The following is a 26687-nucleotide window of genomic DNA, read 5'->3' on the forward strand; positions in this document are numbered from 1 at the left end:
TAGAAATCTAGGAATTTTACTGTGGGGGCCTTAGAAGCATGATCGCCTTGGAAGAGAGGCTATGGAGGATTGTTTTGGCGTGTTTGTGTAGCAGGCTTTATAGAGCTGCATTCTATCAAATGAGTAAGTCAGGCTTTACTGAGGGGGGTGTTGGGATTGTGTGGGGGTGGTTAGGGCTCAAGCCTCCAAATCATGGCCTCCACTATAGACACTGTCATTCTCCTTGTGTCATGGATGGGCCATTTGAGGCTCGTAGAGGCGCTGAGCTGAGTTCCAGGTCCCACAGCTAGAGCAAGAAGTAAAATCAGAAAAACCCGGGTCTCCTCTGGTTCTAGCAGGAGGGTTTGGGGAGTCGTGCTCAGAGAGCCCAGTGTGCACCCTGCTGTTGTCATCTGCCTCCGTGTCTTTGGGTGCAGTGCAGGAGCATCCCTGACACAGTAGAGGAAGCCCTTCGTCTCTCAGTGGGGAGCAGGGACCCACAGAGGGCCACCCACCATGTCACGATTGGGACCAGACCTGCCGCACTCTCTGTTCTGACCAGGGGAGGCTTTGTTTCCTGAAAACTGTCCCTGCCCCCCACCCCTCCTTTGGCAGGCTGGGTAGCCATAGCCCTCAGGGTGGCCCAGACCAGTGCTGGGGGTAGAGAAGGGTGTGTCCGGAGGAGAAAGCTGCCAAGGAGGGTGGGGCGGCATCCAAGGGGAAGAACACCAAGAAGCCCAGACCCCAGACGGAAACCAAATGTATTTTCTAGGTCCTGAGAGGATATCTGAAACAATGGAAGTAGAATGGGGGAAGTCAGACTATAAAAAGGGCTTCTTGATATCCTTACAGGAAAAAAAAAAAGTCTTTAGGTTTGACTTTTGTTTCTCCAAAGGATGTTTATGTAACTTCCTGAAAGCAGGATCCCAAGGCTCCGTGAAGTTTGTCAGGTGCTGCTGTTTATAGACTTGGGGCTGTGGCGCTGGGTAGGACTTGATACGGTTGTCTTCCCACTTTATAGTTGGTGAAACTGAGGCTCTGACAGGTGGGGGTGCTGCCTGAGGTTGCACGGTGAGGCAGCAGGAGACTTGGGATGGGAGCCTGGGTCTTGCGGTACCTTGTAAGGGGCAGTTGTCGCCACCTCTTGCTCCCATGGCGCCAGCTGGCCTGGAGCGCAGTGGAGACTGTGGAGGGTCCCCTCTTGGAAACAGCTGCTAGAGTCTGGGCAAGGCCAGGTCTAACCTGTAGACAGGTGACCCATTGAATGATGACTCGCAGGGTGGGGAAGCATGGTGGTAAGCTTGGCGATGCCACCCCCGTCCAGATGCTGGGGCCCAGCTGTGCACCGTCTGCCTAGCAGCTGGGAGCTGTGAGTCACTCTCAGTGGGTGCAGAGGCGGGGGCTATTGTATATCGTGATTCATTCTGTTCTCCCAGCCCTGAAGGGATGACTAGGCTCTGGGCCGTGATGCGTGCCCACGCCTGTGGACTAACGTGGCTGTCCATATGGGCTCCAAGTTCAGAGACGAGGGGGCCAGAGAGCCTCGGGGAATCCCCTTCCTCCACTTCCCCCCAACTTTGGAGTACTCCATGCTTTGGATCCGCTTTGCTCCCCAGCGCAGGGCTGTGTGAGCCCCTCAAATCTCCTGCAATGTTTTGTATGCATTTTTGTGGATTCTTTTTCTGCAGAGAGAATCTGTAGGTTTCATCAGGTTGTCAGAGGACTCGGTGGTCCCCAAAGTGCTGACAGGAGGGCAGGGGTCTGCATGCATGCCCGGCATGCTTGAGAGAAGGAAGCTGAAAGGCAGTGTGGTTCTAGCAGAAAGTAGCGTGATGGCAGTGTAGTTTCGTGGTTCATTGTGTGGTCTTGGAGGCCACTGTTGAGTTCTGAAAACTGGCTCCTCCTCTGAGCCAACTCCGGCATCACCTTGGGTAAGTTAGTATGTCTGTGCTTCAGTTCCCCCATCTGTGAAGTGGGAAAAATGAGAGTAGTTATCTACAGGTGTTGTAGACTTTTTAAATAAGATAAAGATAATGTGTGTAAAGGATTTGCGCTCTGCCTGGCACAAAGTAACCACTCGGTTAAATATTGCTGTTATTATCAGTTTCAGCTTTGCTGCTAATTTGCTGTGTGATCCTGTTAAGTGCCTTATCTTGGGGTCTTAGTCTCCACCCAGAGCTCTGTTGGGCTTTTCAGGAGCTGCAGGGCAGGGTTGAAAAGCAGCAGTGGGCAAGGGAAGGCGGGGGAACCTTCTACATCCTGGGTCTCCCCAGCCCAGGCCCTCACTGGTGCCTTGAGGCAGGATTATGTAACTAGTGGGGCCTGGCCAGGCAGGACGGGATTCTCAACCTCATTTTGTCCTCCATTGTCTCTTCTCCCTTCCCCCCGTGGGGCTGTTGCATTAGCTGATCTGTTCCTCAAGCTACAGGGATGAAATCGAACCCGTGCTATTCTGCCACCGACTGGTTTAGTTAGGAGGTTTCCTGGGCAAGTGGCCCCTCCCCTGGCCACCTGGGGACAGACAGAGCTGACGCCTCTGTGCCTGCTTTGGGGATGGAGACCAGGATTCCTTTTTAGGGGGATGGGCAGGCTATAGGCTGCGGGCTGGTGCCCTTGACCCATGGTCCTTATGGCTTGAATTGGTACGCCACCTCCCCCCCCACCCTGCCATGACTCCCTCCCCAGGAGTGACCTACCCGTCCCTGCAGCCCAGCGCCAGGCCTCCTCTCCCAGGAAGCCTTCCCTGGTATCTCGGCTACAGGGAGCCTCCTCTTCTAAGCTTTGCGTTCTGTTCTCTTTAAGAAAACAAAGGCCACAGACTGGCAGGCCACATCCACCCCAGGGGCAGATTTTACTTGGCCCACACCAAATATTGGGCTAGTTGCCAACAGGAGATTTTACGTAAGATCTCAACTTCTGGCTTTACTTCAAAAATGAGAAGATTGTAAAACTTTGAGCCTAGTTCTCCAGTGGCCACTACTGGAGATGAAGCACGTAAGCTCCACTTTGCCCCAGCCCTCCCGAGCCACTTGGCACACTTGCACAGACTCTCTAGCCTCCTAGGCATCTGAGTTTTCGACCCTGTCCTGTCGGCACGGCTGGCTGTCTCTCCTGTGCTGTGGTATGGTGCCATGTCTGTCAACTTTGTGGGCTCTTTGAGGGTGGTAGGGGGTGCTCAAGCTCAGGACTGCATACACAGCAGGAGCATAATAAGTGTTTCCTTTATGAACGAAGGCGGGGCATTGCTGCGCCTCACCAGCTGTGAAGATTCCATTTAATGGAAGCCTCTGGATCAGCCTGCCCCGTGGCCTGAGAATCCTCCTCCCAGATAAGCTGTGACTGCTTAGCCACTGACCCCGGCAGCTTCTTAAGCTGGGGATAAACAGTCACTCAGAGAGTCGTCCCCACACTGCAGTAGAACCAAGGAGAGAAACATTTCCCCTGCAGCTGTCTCCACCTTCCACTCTCCTTGGGGGCTTGGAGGAGCTTCGGGGTGGAGGGAGGCTGGGATCAGCAGCCTTTGGATGGCATCAAGTGCAAACCTCTGCATCCTGGGGGAGATGGTGGGGGAGAATCAGTTCGAGTGTTTGCTGGGCTGGGTTTTCCCTCCTTCAGGCCTTTATCTGCTTTATTCTTCTCCTAGAGAATGTGCTTTAACCCCCAGCTTCTTTGTTCAGCTATCTATCTGTGAAAAGCTTATTTTACTCTTTTAATGGAAACCCTAACCTTCCCTGGAGACCAGCTAAGATGTCTCCTCTTGGAAGAGGTCTTAGCTGAGAGGTCACAATTGTTCTGGGTACGAGAAAAATCTGGGAAGCTTTTTTTCTAAGCATGCAGGTTTCTGGCCCTTATCTTTGATTCCTTCAGTCCAGAGTATAGTGTCCCACTCCTAGAGGATTTAGACGTGAGGGTCTATAGACATGCCTTGAAGACCCTGTCTTAGCTCAGGGAGCCCAGGGCTGGAAGGGTGGACCTCCGGGTACGTTTGTGCTATGTGACATCTTGTGCCCCTTTCCCTCTCTGGGCATCTTTTTCACCTTCTGTGCACTAACACGCTGGGCTCCTCTGGTGGTTGTAACTCAAAGTATCTGAAGCACCATCCTGGGAGAGGCTGACGGGGGGGTCTGGGCCAGGCCCAGAGGGATTTAACACTGCTCAGGTGACAGACAGCTCAGGAGAGGAGGGCCCTGATGGCAGGGGAGGAGGCAGGCTGGAAGCCCGGGTCCCAGTGAGCAGGGCCTGTGCCCAGGAAGGTTGGAGGACTGTCCTGGACTTCCAGTGACCTGGCCACAGGCTCAGAGGCACCTTGCTGGGTGGTCTGGTGGCAGACAGGCTGAGGCTTCAAGCACAGGCCGGCACAAGTCACTTATAGATGGGTATGTCAAGGTACGCGGAGGGAGGGACGCCCCCCGTGTCTCACGTGATTATGTGGAAAGCCAGGCTTGGACCCAGGTCTTCTGACTCTCAAGCGAGGATCCACTCCTCCATCCTCATCTCCCTCCTCAGGGTCAGTGCCAGGCCCCCCAGCTGGGACAGTCGTCTGGTTGTCTGACAACCTCGAGGCTTGACCTGGAAAAGTGAAGCCACCATCGTCATAGCCACCCTGGAGGCATGAAACTGGTTGGGTGTGCAAATTAGCCCTCAAACATCCTCCGTCCCATTTTTTCTTCATTTTTCCTTAAACTGTCTCCAATGGGCCAGCTGCCTCTGTGCCCGTTTCCGCCTGGCACTGGGCTTCTTGCTCTTTATTCTGAGAACAAAGCTTCCTTCTGACGGTCCTCCTGCTGACAACAGGAAAAGGGCAGGCGTGGCACTTGGCCTCCCTCCTCCGCCTCCCCTCGCTGGGGGCATGGGGCAGCCTTTGTCAGATGCCAGACCCCGGCAGCACTGGCGGGCTGGTGGGGGGAGCCCAGCTGCAGCCCAATCCGTGTTCCTGCTGGGATGGGAGCTGTCCTGTGAGCCCAGCTGTCAGGCCCAGAAGTAGCCAGAAGAGTGGGCACAGGCATCAGATAGGGACCAGTGTAAGTCCTGCTCACGTCCAAGCAGTTACTTGTACCAGGGCTGTTCATGTGACAACTGTCAAGAAGACTCCAGCTGGTATAGGTAGAGTCTCACTTCAGCCTCCAGGCTATCCTGGTCTCCTGGGGGCTGAAGAAACCAACAGATGCTCAGATGAGGGCAGCCATAGTCCTTCTGCCAGCACATTTTTATTGAGCATCTACTTTGTTCTGGGCACTATTCTGGGCACTGGGACACAGCAGTGAACAAAACAGACCGGGTCCCTATTTTGGACTGGGGGGTGACATTCTAGTGGTGAGAGAGAGTCCACAAACTGATGAATAGTGGCTATTTGTCAGGTGGCCAGAGTGCCTGCCGCAAAAACAAAGCTGTGTTGAGTGAGTGGCTCTGCTGTGTTAGGGGTGGGGGTCATGGAAAATCTCTGGTCGGGGGATGAGAGAGATTCCAGGAGGGAGCTGGGGAGCCACAGGGTGTGTGGGGAAGAGCATTCCAGGCGGAGGGCACGGCAGCACAAGGCTTCGCGGCAAGAGGGTTTGGGATGTGCTTGAGGAGCAGAAGACTGGTGTGGGGAGGGGTAGAATAAGAGCCTAGGAGGAGAGGCGGCCAGAGCAGGGGCGGGGAGGACCGCTTAGGGCCTCTTGGGCCGTCTAGAGGACTTTGCTGTTTAGTCTGAGTTAAGGGGGAGCTGCTGAGGGGCTGAGGCTGAGGGCTGACTCATGTTTGCGGGCAGGGAGAAGTCAGGAGGGTGGAAGCAGGACATGGCAGGGCCGGGAGGGAGGGAGGTGTGGCGGTCACACAGGTGGCAGTACAGCTCGGCGTGGAAAGGGGTCGGACTCCGAATGGGTTTCTCAGGATGATGTGCTGATGGATCAGATGTGGGCTGTGGGAGGAAGAAAGTCAGCAGCAAGGTTTCTGGTCTGAGGAACTGAAAGGACATTTATGGAGACAGAGAAGGCTGCAGGATGGCAGGTTTAGGGAGAGAAATGGAGATTTCAGATCAGATGTGCTAGTTAGGGGCATATCTGGGCGAGGGGAGACGCATGGGTAGAGGTTGGTCCTGGGCGTTCCTGTTGTTGGGGGGTGTGGGGGTGCCCTGGAGGACCTCCCAGACTCTTGAAAACCTGTCTGTAAGAACAGCATTTCCTGGGCCTCTCATGTTCTTTTTCTTTCTTTGTGAACTTGCTCCTTTCTCCCCCTTCCTTCTGGACAGAGAAAACAGGCAGATTCTGAGGACTGATTGTCTTGGCGGTGGTCTTGGCCTTTCTGCCTGGTGTGCTTCCTTAGGTGGGGGTTCTTCCTGGGGTGGGTGGCGTGGGGGCAGGCCTCAGGCCTTTCCCTGGCTCAGTTACCAACAGAGGTTTCTCTCTGTGCCTTGGTTCCTCCTCCGGCATATGGAAGTGTTAAGCTAGGCCCAGGGTCCTGAGGGTGGCAGGGGGCCCTTGAAGAGGCTGAATGCACAGAGGGTAAGAACCTGTCTTAGACTCCAGTGTGGATGCGAGTCCTTGTTCTGCCACCTGGCTGTGAGACTCTGGGCCACTGGCATAACCTCTCTGAGCCTCCGTTTTCTCATCTGTGAAAATGGGCTAACCGTGGTACCTGCATCCTGCATCAGAGAGTTTCTGTGAGGGTTAAACGAGAAATTGCACAGAGCCAAGGCTTTGGCACACACCACACCCAGTGAACAGAGGTTGTTAATAACAGTGACTGTTCAGTGGGTCAGGTTAAGGGGTTTTGCCCTGTAGGTGGTGGGAGCCATGGCAGGCTATAGAGTAGGAGACTGGTACACATGTGGTCTGAGGAAGCAGCTGTGAGTTTGGCTGAACCCCGTCCACCTGCAGGAGTGAGAACTGAGGGCCACCCCGGTGGACTTTCCTGCCCTTCCTTTAACTGGTGGTCTTCACTTGACTTGTTGTGAGCAGCTTCTGCCTTACACACGTCCCGTAGGAATGGAGATGGTCATTTTCCCTAAGATCTCCTACAGAACCCCTTGTCTCTACATCCCAATGGCTGACCTTAGGGAATGTGAGTGTGGGGCTTTGAGGGGTGGGCGACGTTGAGTGTCCTCGGGTTGTCTGGACAGGATTAGGGCAGGGCAAGCCTGGAGTGACATTCCACTGGGCACTTGGGTGTGACCTTGGTTCCTGGTCTGGGTCCAGCCTGGGTGCTTGCTCCAGTGGAGCCATGGAGGGGTTGACAATGGGCGGAATGTGTCCCCCTTAGGACCCACACTTCAGTGGTGCCCAGGCATGCTGACCGAGCCTTGTGCTTTTGCAAGCCTGTTACCCAGCAGTTGAATCGTGCCAGGACAGCCAAGGACATTTCAGATTCCCCCGTGGCTGGCAGCCAGGCTGTCACCAGGCATTGCTTGTTTTCCCAGGGTCCAAGAGTTTTTCGAGGTGGAGAGGGCTCTGGAGATATTCCAGGGACTTTTCTTAACAGCTGGGTAAATTGAGATCCAGAGAAAGCAAGGCACTTGACCAAGGTCTCACAAGGCCGCTTCCTTCCCATCTGTCACCTCCCTCTGTTCCCATGTCCCTTGCTCAGACTCCTGGCCTCCTGCCTGGACGTTTGTAACAGCCTGCATCTTCTGGGCTCTCCAAGAGCTTTGCCTGTCCTCCTCTTATCCTAATCTCACCATAACCTGCGGGCACACATGCTGTTTGAGTGTGTCTGCTCCCCTTTCCCCTCTGGTCCCAGAGAGAGCACAGAGATTCCAAGTGCAGGCCTCAGAACTGGACTGACCTCCGGTTGAATCTCCTCTCTGCCCCTTTCTAAAATGGTGAACATGTTTCTGAACCGCAGTGTCTCTGTCTGTGAAATGAGAACAGTAGCAGTACTTAGTTTGTGAAGCTGTCTTGATGGTTAAATGAGATAATAACATGAAGTGAGGGTGTAACACTGACTCAATGGACATGAGTTTGAGTAAACTCCAGGAGTTGGTGATGGACAGGGAGGCCTGGTGTGCTGCAGTCCACGGGGTCACAAATAGTCGGACACGACTGAGTGACTGAACTGAACTGAATACCTACCTGCACAGAATGAGCTCTCAGAAACAGTTGTTAGTGGGAGCTCCTTGGTGGTCTAGTGGTTAGGAGTTAGTGCTTTCACTGCCGTGGCCCAGGTTCAGTCCCTCATCAGGAAACTGAGATCTCAGAAGCCATGCAGCATGGTCAAAAAAAAAAAAAAGGTCTTTGTTACATAGGCCCATCAGTGCTGGTTGAACTGAAAAGTCAAGGGCATGGAGGAGTAGACAAAGCTCCAGACCTGAGGCAGAGGGTGTGGGCTCCAAGTTCACTACCAAACGTTGCCTCACTGTGTACTTCTTGGGAAGTCACTCTTCCTCCAGGAACCCCACTTTCCTCATAGCAGAAAGAGGGAAGAAATCCCTGCCATGCTTTGTCATGTGATGCCAAAGCAGCATCTGTGAAAAAGCTTTGCATCTGTGTGATGGTTTAAAAATGGCACAGTGGTGGCGGTGGTGTGCTGGTGGTGACGAGGACTCTGTGGCCACAGCAGTGGACAGCTGGCCGGGCCGGAGGCTGGTCAGTCTGCAGATGCCCCGCACCCACACAGGCTTCCCATGCCTGCCTCTGCTTCCGCCGCCTCTGGCAGCCCGCCTCAGCATTGCACCCTCAAACACGTGGGAGGTGCAAAGACCCGGTGGCATCTTCTGAGCCGTAGTGAGTTCTGGGTTGTCTGTGGCGAATCCTGTGGAATGTAGGATTACAGCCAGGCCCTGGTTCGAATCTCAGCTCAGCACTTCCCAACTGGAAGCTTGAGCCAGTTGCTTTACTCCCATGAGCCGCATTTTCCACATCTGTGAAATGAGGGCTTGATGAAGCAGAGGCCAAGCATTTAGGAAAGGGCAGAGCACACAGTTACATAGAGGCGTTATACCATGTTTTCTGCCTGGAGCATGGTGCCTAAAGGGCTTCTGGATGGCGGGAGAACCACTGTGCCCATTTCTGGGACTGAGCGTGGAGGTCGGTTACGCTCCCTGCAGAATTGCCCAGCTTGGAGTTAGGTTGGCCCTTGGAGTCATCTGGCGCCGTTCCATTTTACTGGTGAACACAGCAAGGAGGGAGCGCTTGGCTGGGCTCACTGGCAGGTTAGTGGGAGGCTGAGAGGCACGTAGAGGCAGACTGAGAGGAGCACTCAGGTGCCGCAGTGAGACTCCTGGTGCCGGGCAGGTGCCTGCCAGCCCCTGAGAGCGGGTGTCTGCTTCGTGTTTGTGCCTGCTGCCTGGATGCCTCATCCTGGCTCAGTGGAGGATTAGAAGAACACCAGTCTCCCGACCCCAGGAATCAGTCCCCGAGCCGTAGGGGTGTGCGGACACTTGCAGAGTGCCTTGTAGAGCCTCACCCAGGCCCCCTGGCCTCTTTAAAAGGGGTCTTGGATAAGTAGTCACCTGCCCGGTGCTGTTTACTCTGTCTCTGCTCTCTAGCTGGCTGTGATCCAGAGAGAGCAAGCCCCCCCCCCAACCTGCTGCCCCTTCCCCTGCCAGCTGCGCCTCCGTGTGAGCACCCGAGCCCGAGCCCTGGAGGGGAGGCATGTTGGCAGCAGGCTCCTGTCATAGTGACAAGCCCCAGCGAGTCTGGAGGGACGAGGGCGCTTTCATGCAGGCCCTGGTGAAGCCTCCCTGGTATCAGCAGGCTGGCTGGTACCCACCAGGCCTCTAGGAGATTAGGGGGCTTCTGGGGCTCCAAGTGCCTCAGGCTTTCCTTTCCTCCTTGTTGACCCCAGAGCTCCTGGCTTCCCTCCACTCTGGCCACGGGGCCTGGAGCCTTCTCAGCATCCCCCAGACTTTCGTGCCTCTAGACCAGTCTCCCCATCACCACCGCTGGGCCACTGGTGACTTGTCACGAGGTGGCCAAGGCTGCTAATCCCTGCAGGAGTTCCTGGGATCACTACGGGCTGGCAGGAGCCTGGGCCACCCTCGTGGTGTGGTATGAGTGACCTTGGACAGTCAGCAGTGTCCATCCCCAGACTGTACATTCAAACATGCCATTAATGCCCCCCTGCCCAACTGCTACTCTTGGGGCCTAAAATTCTGGTACTGAGCAGTTTGTCTTGTTCTCTCTTTGGCATCCTCTAAAAAAGGCAGATATGTTTGCAGGTGGACACTCTTAAATGTTTGCTGCTGAAGAGCAAACTCAGGCTAGCCTGGCCCTTGTCCAGCTGTCTATGTGACCGTGGCCCAACTGCCTCTCCTCTCTGGGCTTTGTTAAGGCCCTTTTCCACTCTAGAACCTCCATGTTCTGGCAGTTACCCTTCTTTCTCCTCTTTTGGGGTTGGTGGGGGCAGTGACAAGGGCCTGGCAGCTGGGGTGGGGGCCAAAACGAGGCACTTTGACCACCTGCTGGCCCTGTAGGGGCTATCAGTCCTGCTTCCTCTTTGTCTCAGGACAAGTAGGGAAACTGAGATCTGGTTTGGGGGACAGGCCCTGCTTTGATCACACAGGAAGTCAAGCAGAGCTGCAGTCAGAGCCCAGTTATCCTTGCTGACAGCAAAGGCTCATCCACTCCGGGCTGCCACCCTTGAGAGGAACACGAGGGCCATCGGCATAGGGTCAGGGACATGTTTTCTCCTCTTCCGTGGAAGCCGCCTCTCTCAGGGCGGGGGTGAGGGCGCGGGGTCCCTGCCTGCTGTGGGGTCCCCAGGTGTGGGACAGAGTTGGACAAGACATCCTCTTCCTGAGGTTCAGGAGGGTAGGGATTGGTGGCCTCTGGCAAGGGACGCAGTATGGGGGAGGCCTGGAGGCTTCCAGGAACGCGGTTGGTGGCACGGGGTGCCCCCAGGCCACCCCCTCCCAGGGAGGGGACTGGGCCGACGGTAATGCCATTTGTCCTGGCTCTGGGATTAGGCGCGGCTGTGTTAAGTGAGGGGCAGGGAGCCATTGAGGACACGGCCACATGGAGCAGAGCGGAGCTGAGCAGCTGCTGCCTGGCGCTCTGGTGGGTCCTGTCATTTTTCCCCCCGGCCACCCTGCCCCATCTGACCACGGCCCCGTGTTCCTCCCTCCTATCCAGTCCTCCCAGGTCTGTCTGATGAGTGTGTGCCCACGGTGTGTTCATGTTCATACTCACGCAGGGTGGGGCCAGGGGTGCAGGAGTGGCCCCCAGGCCTGGCCCTGGGGGTCCTGTCTGCATGCAGGACCAGAAGCAGGTACCTCAAGGATCTCCACCACCAGGACTGCCCCCGGGAGACAGCCCAGGGCCTACCTGGCGGACTCCTGAGTGAGGAGGAGACTGTGGCTGAGGGGTGGAAAGGAAGGGCTCAGCTTCTCTCTGAGCTTCTCCTGACAGCTCAGCAAGTCCACAAATCCACCTGAGGCCAGCAGGTCTGGGAGTTAAGGATTTACCACAGGCCACAGAGGAGCTGGGCTGGTGAGGTCCCAGCGTGCTCCGATGTTATACCTGCGTGGCGTCAGTCCTGTCTAGATGGTGAGGATGTGGCTCGTCAAAGTCAAAAAGGCTGCTGCAGACTTTCTGTGTTCATTCTTTGTTTTGGCTCTGCCAGGTCTTAGTTGGGGCATGTGGGATCTAGTGCCCTGACCAGGGTTCGAACCTGGGCCCCCAGCATTGGGAGTACGGAGTCTTAGCCTCTGGACCACCAGGGAAGTCCCTCCTTGCTCTTAACTTGACTTTTGGGGAGGGGGTCATTCACAGTCTCCGTGAGTTTGTGTGGAATGTGGCATCCATCTAGGGAGAGTCTGCTGACAGCCTTCATGAGATTCTCAAAGGGTGCTGTAACACCCAGAGGTCACAAACTTCTGATCTAATCCATACCCCTTGTTGTCCAGTTCAGGAACAGGCTCAGAGAAGGGAAGGTATTGCCCGGAGGGAGCCGGTGGACACACTGGGGTGCTGATGGTACGGCAGGCCCATGTGGAGTTTGCTTTAACCTCCAGGAGGTGGAGGCCCCCACCCCATCCCGAGTGCACATGTTTCTCAGGATCTGTCCAGGGGTCATATGGCAACCTGGAACGGGCAAGGGGCGGGGCAGGGCAGGGGCTGGGGTTGACCAGTGTTCCCCGGCTCCCATGCAGGGCTGGCAGATAGGAATGAATGACGGTAAACTTTCCTTGAAAGAAAACGACGAATAACTGAGATCGCGGTTGGGCAGTGCTTGTCGTAGTGTTTGGTGTGTAGTAGACCTGTGAGGCATGCTGGTCCCCATGGTCCTTCGAGTTGGTCTTGTTAACTCAGATCTCCTTCTTCTAACCCTCACCACCCAGCTCTCCCTTTCCTCAACATGAGGCCTCTGCCTGGGGCATGGAGGCAGCCTCCCTATCTCATGTTGCGGGATCTCTGCCTATCTGAGATGGGGCAGGGGATGGTCAGGACCCTCAGGCTGAGGTCCTGCCTCTCTGGGGGCCTGTGGTGCCTCATCTGTCCATGAAGGAAGACTTTCCTGTTGCTAGGGATGCCGATCAGTCTGCATTGAGGCAGCTGGGGACGGTCACCTGCAGGGAGCCTGTTCCTGGGTAGGTTCCGGGTTGCAGACCTAGTTTAGGAATGGTGTAGGGTGCTGGGCAGCTGCACAGAGGCTGGGGCTCCAAGTGGGCTGGCTTGGGGTAGTCCTAGCTCTGCCCTTGCCCAGCTGTGTGACCTTGAGTCAGTTGCTTCATCTCTCAGAGCATAGATTTCCCCTCTGTGAAGTGCACGTATCAGTGACACCACCTCTCGGGGTGTGAGGATTGGGTGTGATGAATCAGGGGAAGCCAGTGTCTGGCTGGCAAGGTACCAGGAGTTCAGTCAGTGCCGGCTGCCATCAGTGAGGGAGGTTAGGATATTTGCAAAGAAATATCTTACTGTTTCCCAACGACCCCCCCCCCCCCCGCCAAATGCCAGTGATCCAAGCCTAAGTGAAATAGCTGGGAATGGATTTGACTGCATAGATGGATTTGGGCGTTGGGTGGAGAGAGCCCTATTTTGAGGAGCTCTGTGGGCTAATGAAGAGCTTGCTCCATGAGGGTCCTGCCCACCTTGGTTTTCCTGAGAGCTTCAGTGGGGCCAAAGGGTATCTGGTCCTGACCCCTCTCATTCCCCACTTTTCCACCCCCACTGTCTTGTTTGATGGCTCAGTAAACCCTTTTTTCAGAGCTGGTGCAAAGGTACACTCTCAACTCAGGCCTTGCTGGAAGAAAGACAAATTCTCCACAAGTAGGGGGTCTCGGTTCTTGAGATTTTTGTTGGGCATTCCCCTCTGGGGAACCCAGAACAGATCCCAGGTTGGGAGCTGGGGAGTGAGCCAGTGCTTTATGGTTTGTTTGCTTGTTGATTGATGCGTGATTTGTGGGTCTGCTTGCAGGCGGGATCATGAGAGGCTGCTTTTGATGTTTAAACACACGTAAGATGCTTGAAAACAAAAACAGAAAGCGCAGCATTTGAAGGGAAAAGAGGATGGGGTGTGCAGGCGTTGGCCTGTGTCAGCTGTCCTCCGTGGACTTGGAGGGCCTGTGCTGCTGAAGGATGCGTGGGCTGGGGAGAGTCCCAGTTACCACTTGTTAACAAGCCCCAGACCCGCTCTGGGCCTCGGTTTCCTCATCTGTTAAATGAAGGGAATCTTGTTCATAGTGGTGTGGTGAAGGGTAAATAATAGCATGTAGTACAGGCATATCATGTCTAATATATGGGAGTTCATGCTTTAATGCGTTTAGCTTGGCAATTCCTTGTAGCAGATTGAAAAAGGGAAAGGTCATTGGCAGGGGCACTTCACTCTTAAGTACCTACCATGGGTGGGTGATCACTTCTGCCTTGGAAAGCTTTTGGTGAAGTTGGGGCCCAGTGTGCTAGTCTCCATTGCAGCTGACGTCTCTGGCACATCAATCTGGCCCTGCGTGGTGGGGTACAGGGCAGGAGAGCTCATCCAGGACTTCTGAAATTCAGAGCTGGTGGAGTCAACTCAGCTGAAGCTGGCCTTGGAGGAGGATGTGTAGGCTTTTTTGTGGATAAGAAAATGAGCCAAGGCAGGTGGGGGTGGGACAGACCTGGTAGTGCAACCCGAGATGGTCCTTTCATCTCTCTGGGCCTCGGTGTCCCTGTGTGCTCACCACAGGGTGGGCCATACACTCTGCAATCCTGAGACCCTTCAGCCAGACTGCCGACCCTTCCTTGGTGGTAGCCGTGGACTCCAGGGTGACTGATAGGCAGCCCTTTTGGCCCCCAGCCAGGCGGTGCTGCCGGGCTGTGGGGGCTGGGGCGTGCGGCAGATTCCAACAGAGGAAAGGGATTTGCTTCTGGTCTCGGCCTCCCAAGGGTGTGATTGTGCCAGAGAAACTCCTGCACAGCTGGGAAGCAAATGTGAAGGATTTTCTTTGCTGTACATGTGGTGGGTGGGGCAGGCTGGGGCTGGGTAGCTGGTGGAGCAGGGTGGCTGTGGGGTGTGGCTGGGTATTGGGTGTGGTGTGACTGCGCTGGGGGTGTGACAGGCTGGGAGGGGCCGAGTCAGCTGTGGGGAACGGCCCTGGGATTGCATGTAGGGCTCCCAGTGCCCAGCCGGCAGCTGCTCCTCCTCCCTGAGGCTGAGTGCCCATCCACATACTTCTGAGCCTGTTTGCGGGGCTCTCCCCGCACTTCTTCTCAACTCCCCACCCCATCCTTGTGCTTGTGGCTCGGAGGCCTATGTTGACCCATTTGAACATCTCAGCACCATGTAAGTTTGCTTGTCCATTCATGTGCCTGTGAGTGTGGAGAAAGTAGGGGGCATGGCCAGGAGTGACTCAGGCAGGAAGTAAAGTCTAGGCTGGGCGAGCTTGCGGGGCTCTGGGTACCTGCCTCCATTCAGCCCGTAGCATTCAGCCCGCTGGTCCAAGGTCCAGCCAGAGACTAGGACCTTGGAGCCCGAAGGCCTGCACCTTCCGTGCCCAGTGCCCTGCCTGGTACCTGGCGGGGCTCGGTAGGAACAGAATGAGGAAACAGGGAATGGATCATCTGCTTGTTCCCGACTTCCAGTGTGCGCCCAAACCTGACCTCTCTTCCTGTTTCTGGATCCACTATCAATTTGATATGTGGTCTTTGGCCAGCTCCTTCTTGAGTCTCAGTTTCCAAATCCATTAAGTGAATAATCATCTTGTTAGCCTGTATCACCCTGTGCCAGGCACTGAGCAGTTTTACACAGATCATCTCTCTTAGTCTTGGCAATAGCCCTGCAAGATAGATGAGTAGTATAAACCCCATTTTACGCTGGGGAAACTGAGACTCAGAGAGGTGGAGAGATTTGCACAAAGACCTTTAACAAGGATGCTAGCAGCTACTGCATCACTGCCCCTGTCATGGGATGACACCGCATGATGCATACAGCTCTTCACGGAAGGCCTGTTGCACATGGTAGGCAGCAAGTGCATGGGAGCTGGGTTGTTAGGTGCACTTCGCCCTGAAAGACTCAGGGAGCGCTTGGTCTCACTCCAGAGACTACCTGTCCATCCAGGGCAGAGCTCGACCTCCTCCCCAGTCCTCCTCTCTAGACAGCGTGGTTTCTGAGAAGTTCCTTGTCGCCACTGCCTCTTTTCTCTTTGGGTCCTAGAGAGGATTCTGGGGGCACCTGAGCAATTTGGAGTGGGGGCTGGGGTCATGAGTGACTTTCAACAGAGCAGTGGCCACAGTTACCGTGGTATTTCCCGAAAGTGCAGCGTTTCCATGGCATCTCCATGACAACCAGAGCATCTCATTCATTATCCCCAGCACCTTGGCAGGGAAAGCTGGGCCTAGGGCTGAAAGAGCACAGTGGAGGCTTGGTTGAGAGCTTGGTAGTTGAGGCCCCCTCATGCTCTCCCCAATCCCTGCCAAGATTCCCCTGTAGGCTCTGGAGCCATTACCATTTCATGGGGTTTGGGTTCAGATTTCATCTCTGCCACTGACTAGCTGTGTGGTTTAAGTGACTTAACATCTCTGAGCCTTATTTTCTGCAGCTGTAAATGGTGAATGACAGTATTAGTTGTAAGGATTAACTGAGATAAAGTATGTAAAAGTGCTTAGCACAGTGCCAGGCACAGGTCATAAGTTCTAGTCCTGCCCCCATCTGCAGACTCCAGGGTACAGAGCCATGTGTAGAAACACTCCAAGCCTGCTCCGCCTGGACTCCATGCTTGGGTGTGCTCAGGGGTTGGTGTGTGTGTGCGTGCACTTAAGTGCTTAATTGCTCAGTTGTGTTCCACTCTTTGCAACCCTTTGTTGCTTTTTACTTTTTATTTATTATTCTATTTTTGGCTTTGCTGGATCTTCGTTGCTGTGTGTATTTTTCTCTAGTTGTGGTTATCAGGGGCTACTCTCTAGTTGTGGTATGAGGGCTTCCCATCGTAGTGGCTTATCTTGTTGTGGAGTATGGGCTTTAGGGCTTGCAGGCTTCAGTGATTGAGGCGTGTCGGCTCAATTGTTGCGGCTCCCTGGCTTTAGAGTACAGGCTCAATAGTTGTGGCACACAGGCTTAGTTGCCCTGACTGTGGGATATTCCCAGATCAGGGATCAAACCTGTGTCTCCTCCATTGGCAGGTGGATTCTTTACCACTGAGCCACCAGAGGAGCTCTCTTTGTGACCCAATGGGCTGTAGCCCACCAGGCTTCTCTGTCCATGGAATTTTCAGGCAAGAATACTAGAGTGGATTACCATTTGCTTCTCTAGGGGATCTTCCTGACCCAGGGATTGAGCTTGCATCTCCTGTGACTCCTGCATTGTAGGTAGTTTCTTTACCTGTTGAGCCATCAGAGAGCTAAGTGAGGGAGGGAGGTCAGCTACGGGACTGTGTTCACCCACCTGAGGCTGGAGCTTGAAGTATAAGCTACAAAGGTAGCCAGTGGGTGTGCATGCACCGTGCTGTGTTCAGCTATTCAGTCGTGCCCAACTCTTTGCGACCCCATGGACTGTAGCCCGTCAGGCTCCTCTGTCCATGGGATTTCCCAGGCAAGAGTACTGGAGTGGGTTGCCATTTCCACAGGCCTAGTGTCACTAAAATGTGTTGTTTTTTTTTAATTGACTTTTTTTTTTAATTTGGCTGCACCACACAGCATCAACCAGGGGTTGAAACTGTGCAGAGTCTTAATCACTGAACTGCCAGTAAGTCCCTCAAATGTGCTCTTTTTCAAGAAGTAGAAACTTTTTTTTTTATTGTTAGTAAACAACTTAGTCTTCTATTTGCCTAAGGCCAGCTGTTGCAGGCACTGAGGCCCCAAGACTTCCAGAAGGGATGGTTGGGGGGGTGGGTGGCGAGCCATCCTGCCTCCCAGCTGCTGCCTGCCCCATTCTGCTTCCTGCAGGAGATGGGAGAGTAGATGAAGTGTACCCTCTCACCATCAAGTATTTCTTCAATTGTGTGTGTGTCAATAGCTCAGTTGTGTCCGACTCTGCGACCCCATGGGCTATAGCCCATCAGGCTCCTCTGTCCAAGGGATTCTCCAGGCAAGAGTAGTGGAGTGGGTTGCCATTTCCTTCTCCAAGAAGTTAGAAGTTCTGACTTTTATATGAAATCTCCTGATTTTAAGATTCTGATAGCTAGTCTCAAAGAAAAATGCTGTCAAAGAATTTTGCATCCTGTTTTGGCTGGAGGGTCCTGGTTCTCAGCTTCTACGCTATAGAGTAGGGATGGGGCGGGAGCCTGAGGAGGAATGGGACGTGGGGGCAGGAAAGGGGTTGGTGGGTGGAGATGACTTCAGAGACATGATGCTATTGGAACTGGGGTCTTGAAGGATGAGTAAGTGTCCCAAGGGGTAGGGGAAGACATTCCAAGCAATGGGAACTTCATTAACAAAGGCTTAGATGCATGACCAAGACTGTGACTGGTTGGGCGAGGCTGGAGTTTAGGAAAATGACTGGTGATGTCGGCAAGGCCCAGGCAGGCCCCGGGCGGGAGGGAAGTGTTGAGGCCTCAGCCCCTAGGTGTCCTTGAGGCCTGGGTGGCTCCACAGAGGTTTGAAACCTTTGTTTCGCATCCCTTGAGCCACAGGGGTGCGGGAATTCAGGCAGGTATGGAGGGCCTTGAATGGCTGGTGCCAGGCCCTTGAGGGGTTACGGTGGGGGCTGCACTGGAGGGCCCTGTGGCCAGGTCGATGGTGGTCAGCGATTTGCCGGGATACGTGGCCTTCTCTGGGGCCGGGGGCTAGTTGGTCACTCTCTTTCTTCCTTTACCCTCTCTTGGTCTTGAGCTTTGCATGGCCTTCTCTCTAGCCTTCTGGCTTTTATATGGCCTCTGCTCATCCATCAGGTTCCCCAGCAAGGCACGGCTTCTGAAAGTGGGGATTTGGGATTCCAAGGGCTGTTAAGAGACTTAGAGAGTGCCTGGAGCTTGACAGTGCTTTGTGGGCTCAGGTGTTACCCACGTTATGAGTACGTTAAATAGGAATACATGAAAACAGCAGCTGGCCCTTCCTCAGGGTTGTGTGCCAGGCATGACACTTCCTGTGTATCCACTCATTTAATTTTCACAACTTTGGGAAGTATGTCAAGTTTTCCGGTTTTACAGATTAGGAAACTGGGGGCACTTGAGGAACTTGCCCAAGAATGTGCAATTACTGGGTAGTAGGGTTTGGGTTTGAACGAAGCTGCCTAGATCTAGTCTGCCCATGTAACCCTTAGGCTCTATTGACCTAGGGCTTTAGGGAGTTGGAGGCATTGGGTTTGGACTCTGAAATTGTTACAACATTTCACAGCGTACGTGCATTTTTTTTTTTAATGGGAAAATGTCTGTTTCCCACAAGGGTCGGTGACCCCAAGATGCCTGAGACTGCTGGTAAGTCATTAGCACACATGTTGAAAGGCTGTTAATGCAACAAGCTGAAGGCCGGTGACCAGAGCACCCAGGCCAGCAGGGGAGGTGGGGTTAGATGGCCTGAGTAGTCAGGTGCCTCCCCACCCACTGTGCTCCTGTCCTGGCCCTGGGCCAAGGGGTGGGGCTCGCTGTGGCTGTAGGGCAGAGGGCTGCCCTTATCGAAGGGGAACGGGACATGGGTGCACCCTAGGAATAAGCTGGACAAGTCACCCCAGCTCTTTTGGCCCCACCCAGGAAGCCAGTCCTGTCTTGCCCTGCTCTCAGCTGGAATTGCAGGGACTCCCTGGAAAGCTCTGCCTGCTCCCTTATCTTTAGAGGGATAGCTGTGCTGTGTGTCCCTCCCTCTTCCTACCCTGGGTCAACCCTTGCTTGGCTTTCTGGCCAGTTCAGGTACCACTTCCTTCAGGAAGCCTTCCTTGATCTTCCCCCTTCCTCCTCCAGGGGGATTAAGTGCCCCTCAGTTCTCTCAGATACCCTCCCTCCTCCCACTGTCACTCTCCCTGCATCGTAGGTGCCTGTTTTCTTGTCTGCCTTGGGTTCCCTGTGGTGCTAGTACATCGTGTAAGAGAGTGGACTGTAGAACATCAGAGGTGGAAAAGTCCCCAGACATCATCTGGCCCAGGCCCCTTGCTGACCGACAAGAAGCTCAGAACGGGGCAGAGCATGCCTGAGGCCACGCAGCACATTAAGGCAGGACTGAGAGCGGACCCAATGTCCAAGACATGCTCTCATTTCATACCCGTGCCTCTTTGCTTCTGAGCATATCCTTTAAAAATATTTGCTTTCATATATTCACAAAGTAACAAATGATTATTATAGGAAATCTAGGAAACAAAGGAAAAGAAAAGTCAGAGATAATTGTTACTGTTTTTTGTTTTGATTTTTAGATTTAGTACCAGTTTCTGGTTTATGCATAACATTTTTCACAAAAATAAGACCGTATGGTCTTATAAAAATGTTTTCCACTTTAATAATATATATGGTAATTATATTTTTGTGTCAGTAAATGACCTCCTTCAACATATTGTAAATGGCTGCCTGGGATTCCATCACATGCTTGCATTATAATTGCTAAAGACAGTTCCCTATTGTTGGGCATTTGCTATTATAAACAACACTCCATGCTATTATACAGCACGGGGATTCGTTTTCTTGTGGGAAATCTTTGCACACTTCTGCAATTACTACCTCTAGGATGAGTTCCTAGAAATACAGCTGTAGGGTCTCTGGTAGAGTGTACCCACGCTGAGCAGACCATACAGTCTGGGGGCTGGGAGCGTCTTTGAGGGTCTTCATCCCCGCCTCTGGGTCTGAAACACACATTCCCCTCCTGGTGCTCCAGCCCAGTCCCTCACACCTCCTGTCCTTGTCCCCGTTTCCCGTCCTGCCAGGGGCTCTCCTGCCAGCTTTCAGCAGCTGCCTCCGCTCATGTTTAAGGGAAACCACGTAGAGGGCCGGGGGTCAGGGTGCTGTTTGGGTGAGGATGTTGGGCGAGCCTGGGATCCTCAAGGCAGGGGGGTTTGGTTGCCTGCTGTGCTGGGCTGGTTTGTGCCGCTGTGGGCTTCTGCCCTGAGGATGAGAGATGGCTGTTGTGTTTGGGGCAGATAGCGACAGGTGCCATTTCTTGCGTGTGGCTTTCGCCATGCTCCTCCAATAGGTTTCATAAGTTATCCCTCGGCCCCAACCCAATGCAGTAGGCTTGGTGATTTCACACGCGAGATCGCTGATGCTTGAGAGGGCCTTCTAGCACAGCCAAGCCACTGATGCCTCACAACCTAGGTCTGAATCCTAGTCTGAGCCTTAGTCTTTAATCTGTCAGATGGTGCTGCTGGGCACATTCCGAGAGAGAAATGGGTGGGAAGCACGCGGGTAAGGGAGTGGGGGAACGTGGTGTTGGGTCGTGATTTAGAATTCCACCTCTAGCTGCCAGGCCTTGCAAATGTTTATTGTCTCACTTTGCTTCTGGAGTCTTCTTGGTCTTACCAGAGCAGTCTTGGACTCTGGTAATCATGATAAACAGTATCTATCACTGTAGACACCATATGCAGATAACTGCTCAGCATGATGTATACATTATGGGATGAAACCTCCCAGCCTCCAGTGAGGCAGGTACTGTTGTTAACACATGGACAGAGTGAGGCTCAGAGAGATGAAGAAGCATGCACCCAGGACAAGTGGCAGTAGTTGAACTCGGGCCGGCCTAGATCAGGTCCTGTGGGTCCACAGTCGGTGGAGCCTCAGAGCCCACACTCTGGCTTTCCACCTTCTGACTCTCCTTCTCTCTCCACAGCCTTGGCCCCGGGGGCCCCACTGAGCGAGCGGCATGCGGCCCCCCCAGGCCTGCCCAGCATCCTTCTGCCTGCTGCCCAGCCCCCCCAGGAGGCCCTGACGCCCTGGGGCACTTCTGCTGTGCACAGGACCACGTGGGGGTTTGCCATGGTGACATAACGGGGTGCGGAGGAAGGAAGGAGCGCAACCAGCCGTGGACTGCGCCCCTGGCTGGGAGGAAGGGCCAGGGCTCGGATCCTCCTCTCCCCTGCCCGCTGCGGGCCACACTTGCTGAGTCTCTGTGACTCTCTCGGCCAGTGGACACCTCGGGTATCTCCTCCTGCGTGGGGCCTTGGGGTGGCCCGGGCAGGCCAGGGCCCTGCTGGCCAAGGTCTCGGGGGCCAGGATGCCTGCCCTGGCGCGCCTCCGTAGGTTGTGTCGGCACGTGTCCCCGCAGGTCGTCCTTTTCCTGCTGTTCGCCTTCTGCCTGTTCAGCGTTTTTGTCTCGGCCTACTACCTTTATGGCTGGAAGCGGGGCCTGGAGCCCTCGGCGGACGCCCCCGAGCCTGACTGTGGGGACCCTCCTCCAGTGGCCCCCAGCCGCCTGCTGCCGCTCAAGCCCATCCAGGCAGCCACCCCTTCCCGCACGGACCCGCTGGTCCTGGTGTTCGTGGAGAGCCTCTACTCGCAGCTGGGCCAGGAGGTGGTGGCCATCCTGGAGTCCAGCCGCTTCAAGTACCGCACGGAGATTGCACCGGGCAAGGGCGACATGCCGACGCTCACTGACAAGGGCCGTGGCCGCTTCGCCCTCATCATCTATGAGAACATCCTCAAGTACGTCAACCTGGATGCCTGGAACCGGGAGCTGCTGGACAAGTACTGCGTGGCCTACGGCGTGGGCATCATCGGCTTCTTTAAGGTATGCGGGGAGCAGGTCTGAGCAGTGAGGATCTCCAGCCAAGCCCGATTCTCATCCCACACGTGTGATTGAGCTCCTGACTTTCCCACCTGTACAATGGGTGTAATGACAGCACCTCCTCCCAGCTTGTTGGTCGTGAAGGGTGAGCGGGTGAATGTGGGTAATGCGCTTGGGGCACATGGTGCTTCATGCCTGGTAGGTGCCTTTTAAGTATTAACTTTATTAGAAGCACACAACAGGGGCATTGCCTGCTGTGTACAGGCCTTGCACACTGCAGGCCCGTTCTCAAGGGCAGCCCTAGGGATGAGTGCAAGGGAGGAGAGCATGTGTTCTGCCGGGTCATTCAGAACCTGTCACGGCAGTTCTCCCAAGGGTGGGGGTATGACCCTATTTTGTAGATGGGCAAACCAAGGCTCAAGAGGGTTGTTAGGTTACAGGAGGCTGTGCGGCCTGTAAGTGGGAGAGCCTGAGCCCAGACTTAGATGGCTGGGGCTTTGAGTCCTGCACCCTTTCCTCTTGGCTGTGGAGGGGTAGATGAAGTTCATGCACCCCTGAACCAGAGCCACTTAGCACTGGAAGAAGGAGGGGAAAGAAATCCCGGAGGACAGGTGAGCTGCCCTGGGCTTGGTGGGGCACCCAGAGCGACCACTGGGACTGCGGTCCTTGCTGAAATTGTAATGGAGAAGCTGTCCTTGGGGAGGAGGTTGGGGACAGCTGGATAGGGGACCCAGAGGCTCTGGCCGGAGAGCTCCGACCTGCACGGTGGGTGACTGGAACTGTAGCTGGGTACTCAGGGGTGTTTGTTCCTGCATTCAAATATTTACGGAGTGCCTGCCATGTTTATGTCCCTTGGTGGGCACTGGGGACACAGTGGTGACGAAGTGTGCAAAGTCCCTGCGGTTGTGCTGCTGACATTTCCGGGCAGTGGGTGGGGTGGGTGACTAGACAGTGAGCAAATAAACATACCATGTGGCAGGTGGTGATAAGTACAAAAAAAAGAAGCAGGAAAGGGCATGTGGATGATGGGTATGGGCAGTGGTGCTGGTTTTGATAGAATGGCCAGAGACATTGTCTTTGATTAACTGACTGGAAGGGCATGAGAGGAGCCCATGGCTCTGTGCAAAGGGCCTTCCAGGCAGAGGAGACAGTAAGCACACAGGTCCCAAGGTCAGCCCTTGTGTGGCGTGAGTGGAGAGAGGAGCAGGAGATGGGTCAGAAGTAGCCCGTGGGCACCGACGGCTACTTGTTCGTCCCCAGGCGTTGGTGGCTCAGCTGCGCCCTGGCCCTGTGCTCCGTACTGGGGGGACTGTGGTCTAGATGAGGGTGTCTCACAGCGTGTTCTTTCATGCACTGATGGAGCAGGATGCTCTGCCACTAGAAAAGGTTTTATGGGCCAAGAAATTGAAGGCCCTTAGAAGTCCTGCAGTGGAGCAACCTGGTGATCTTTGTTCCCCAGCTGGCTTGATGACAAAACCCTTTATTTCACATCTCAGCATCTGGGAAATGCTGGCCTGGTTTGTGGCTGGGCAATGGCGTCACGTCAGACAGCTTCATTTTCTGCTTTCCCTTTGCTCCTGGACTCTGTTCCCTTTCCTGCCATGGACTTCATTATGCTTGATTCAGAGCCGCAGGCCTGAGAAATGCCGCAGTGGCTGACAGTTACTGAGCGCTCATGCACAGCCACACACATCCTATGCGCTTTATGTGAACTAACACAGTTGACACTCATAAACCATCCTCCAAACCAGGTGGAGGTCCTCTTGATTTGAGAGAGAAGGAAACTGAGGCAAGGAGGGGCAAAGCAATGTGCCCACCCACACTCACACCTCTAATGAGCATAGGTGTAGGATTTGAACCTAGGTGGTCTGGTTCCAGAGACTTTTATTCCCAACACTGGGATGAGTCCAGGAGCATTGAAAACCACGTATTTAGTAGGATTTGCACCAGAGGCCACGCCCAGTACACAGAGTTCCCCTGGTTTCTGGGAACCAGTCAGTGGACTCTGGTCATTGGGTGCAGTGGGTACAACAGATGCTCTCAGGCCCTGGATCCTTGCTATACAGAAGGTGAACACTAGCCCAGGGAGGGGCATGGGTGTGCTGCGTCTCCTGTGGGTCCTCCTTGGTGGTCATTCCAGGTCTCCATGCTCTTTCTACCCTACTGTGTAAGACAAGACCCCTCCTTGGTTTTCATCAGGGGCGGTGACTTTCCATTCTAACGGGAGCCATCTGGTGGTCAGGCTGCATGTTTCTGCTCTTCTGCAAGAAACATGTGCTGCAGGTCGGGGGTTGGGACTCCAGGGGTCTGGAAGCGCTCACTTTCCATTGCCCACAGCACTGGACTTCCTGGTCAGTGGGAGAGCAGGGGCTGGAGGGTCCAGACTGTGGGTCAGCTCTTCCTGTTACTTATAGACGGAGTGACCTTGGGCAGGATATTCAGCCAGTCTATGAAATGGGGCCACTCACAGCACCCGCCTTGTTGTGCCACATTGAAGACAGGACAGTGGACAGGAAGCGCTAGCACAGTGCTTGGTATCCAGTGCCACCCAGGAAATGGCAGCTGGCTTGCCTTGTTATCTTATCTCAGCACACACAACTGGGGGTGGCTCTCTGCCTTGTGGCTCAGCCAACATGTGCCCCTGAGGTCCCTTAGGGCAGAGTCAGTCTTCGTCAGTAGCCCTGTTTCTTGGCTCAGCCTGGCAGCTCCAGGTTCCCCCGGGTTGAGCACATCCTGCAGAGGCCTGACAAGGGCCTGTGCACACTTGTGTGTGTGTGTTAAGTTACCTCAATTGTGTCTGACTCTTTGCGACCCCGTGGACTGTAGCCTGCCAGGCTCCTCTGTCCATGGGGATTCTCCAGGTAAGAACACTGGAGTGGGTTGCCACGTGCTCCTCCAGGGGACCTTCCAGACCCAGGGATCAAACCCCCGTCTCTTTTGTCTCCTGTATTGGCAACTGGAGTCTTTACCACTAGTGTCACCTGGGAAGCCCTGTTTGCACACTTACTCTGTGCCACACTCTCAGCTCATTGCCTTGCAGGCCTTGTTGTTCCATTGCTCAGTCATGTTCAACTCTTTGTGACCCTATGGACTGTAGCATGCAGCATACCAGGCTCCCCTGTCATTCACCATCTCCCAGAGATTGCTCAAACTCCTGTCCATTGAATTGGTGACGCCATTCAATCATCATATCCTCTGTCACCCCCTTCTCCTCCTGCCCTCAATCTTTGCCAGCATTGGGGTCTTTTCCAAAGAGTCAGCTCTTCCCATCAGGTGGCCAAAGTGTTGGAGCTTCAACCTAAGTGTCAGTCCTTCTAGTGAATATTCAGGGTTGATTACCTTTAACATTGACTGGTTTGATTTTCTTGCTATCCAAGGGAATCTCAAGAGTCTTCTCCAGCACCACAGTTTAAAAGCATGAATTCTTCGGTGCTCAGCTTTCTTTATGATCCAACACTCACATCCATACATGACTACTGGAAAAACCATAGCTTTGACTAGACGGACCTTTGTTGGTAGAGTAATGTCTGTGCGTTTGAATACCATGTCTAGGTTTATCACAGCCTTATTTCCAAGGAGCAAGCGTCTTTTAATTTTGTGGCTGCTGTCCCCATCCCCAGTGATTTTGGAGCCCAAGAAAATAAAGTCTGTCACTGTTTCCACTTTTTCCCTATCTATTTACCATGAAGTGATGGGATGGATGCCGTGATCTTCATTTTTTGAACGTTGGTTTTTCAGCCAGCTGTTTAACTTTCCTCGTTCACCTTCATCAAGAGGCTCCTTATTTCCTCTTCGCTTTTTGCCGTTAAACTGGTATCATCTGCATATCTGAGGTTGTTGATATTTCTCCTGGCAATCTTGATTCCAGCTTTTGAGTCATCTAGGCCGGCTTTTCACAGGATGTACTCTGCATACAAGTGAAATAAGCAGGGTGACAGAATACAACCTTGGCATACTCCTTTCCCAGTTTTGAGCCAGTCCATTGTTCCATGTTTGGTTCTGTTGATTCTTGTCTTGCCTACAGGTTTCTCAGGTGGCAGGAAAGGTGATGTGGTATTCCCAGCTTTTTAAGAATTTTCCACAGTTTGTTGTGATCCACACAGTCAAAGGCTTTAGCATAGTCAAGAAAGCAGAAGTAGATTTTTTTTTTTTAATTCCCTTGCTTTTTCTAAGATCCAGCGGATGTTGGCAATTTGATCTCTGGTTCCTCTTTTTTGGATCCAGCTTGAACACCTGAAAATTATTGGTTCACATACTGCTGATGTCTAGCTTGAAGAATTTTGAGCATAATCTTGCTAGCATGTGAAATGTGCAGTTGTGTGGTAATTTGAACATTCTTTGGCATTGCCCTTCTTTGGGATTGGAATGAAAACTGACCTTTTCCAGTCCTGTGGCCACTGTTGAGTTTTCCAAATTTGCTGGCATATTGAGTGCAGCACTTTAACAGTATCATCTTTTAGGATTTGAAATAGCTCAGCTGGAATTCCGTCACCTCCACTAGCTTTGTTCATAGTGAGATTTCCTAAGACCCACCTGACTTCACAGTCCAGGATATCTGGCTCTAGGTAAGTGATCATACTATCGTGGTTATTTGGATCATTAAGACCTTTTTTGTACAGTTCCTTTGTGTATTCTTGCCACCTCTTTTTAATCTCTTCTGCTTCTGTTAGGTCCTTGCAGTTTTTGTCATTTATTGTGCCCATCTTTGCATGAAATGTTCCCTTGGTATCTCCAATTTTCTTG

At 53.8% G+C, this 26687-nt stretch overlaps 1 protein-coding gene across 2 annotated transcripts in view; it reads left to right on the forward strand.

The window, feature by feature from the left end:
• NDST1 (N-deacetylase and N-sulfotransferase 1) overlaps positions 1 to 26687 on the forward strand; it is a 95116-nt gene that overhangs the window by 15218 nt on the left and 53211 nt on the right. For both annotated transcript variants that reach the window (XM_020885135.2, XM_070465645.1), the window contains one exon: positions 21051 to 21947. In XM_020885135.2, the coding sequence (XP_020740794.2) occupies positions 21435 to 21947 (513 nt within the window). In that variant the 5' untranslated portion in view covers positions 21051 to 21434. The remainder of the gene's footprint in view (positions 1 to 21050; positions 21948 to 26687) is intronic.

The sequence above is a fragment of the Odocoileus virginianus genome, chromosome 3, assembly GCF_023699985.2.
Source record: "Odocoileus virginianus isolate 20LAN1187 ecotype Illinois chromosome 3, Ovbor_1.2, whole genome shotgun sequence".
NCBI lineage: Eukaryota > Metazoa > Chordata > Mammalia > Artiodactyla > Cervidae > Odocoileus > Odocoileus virginianus.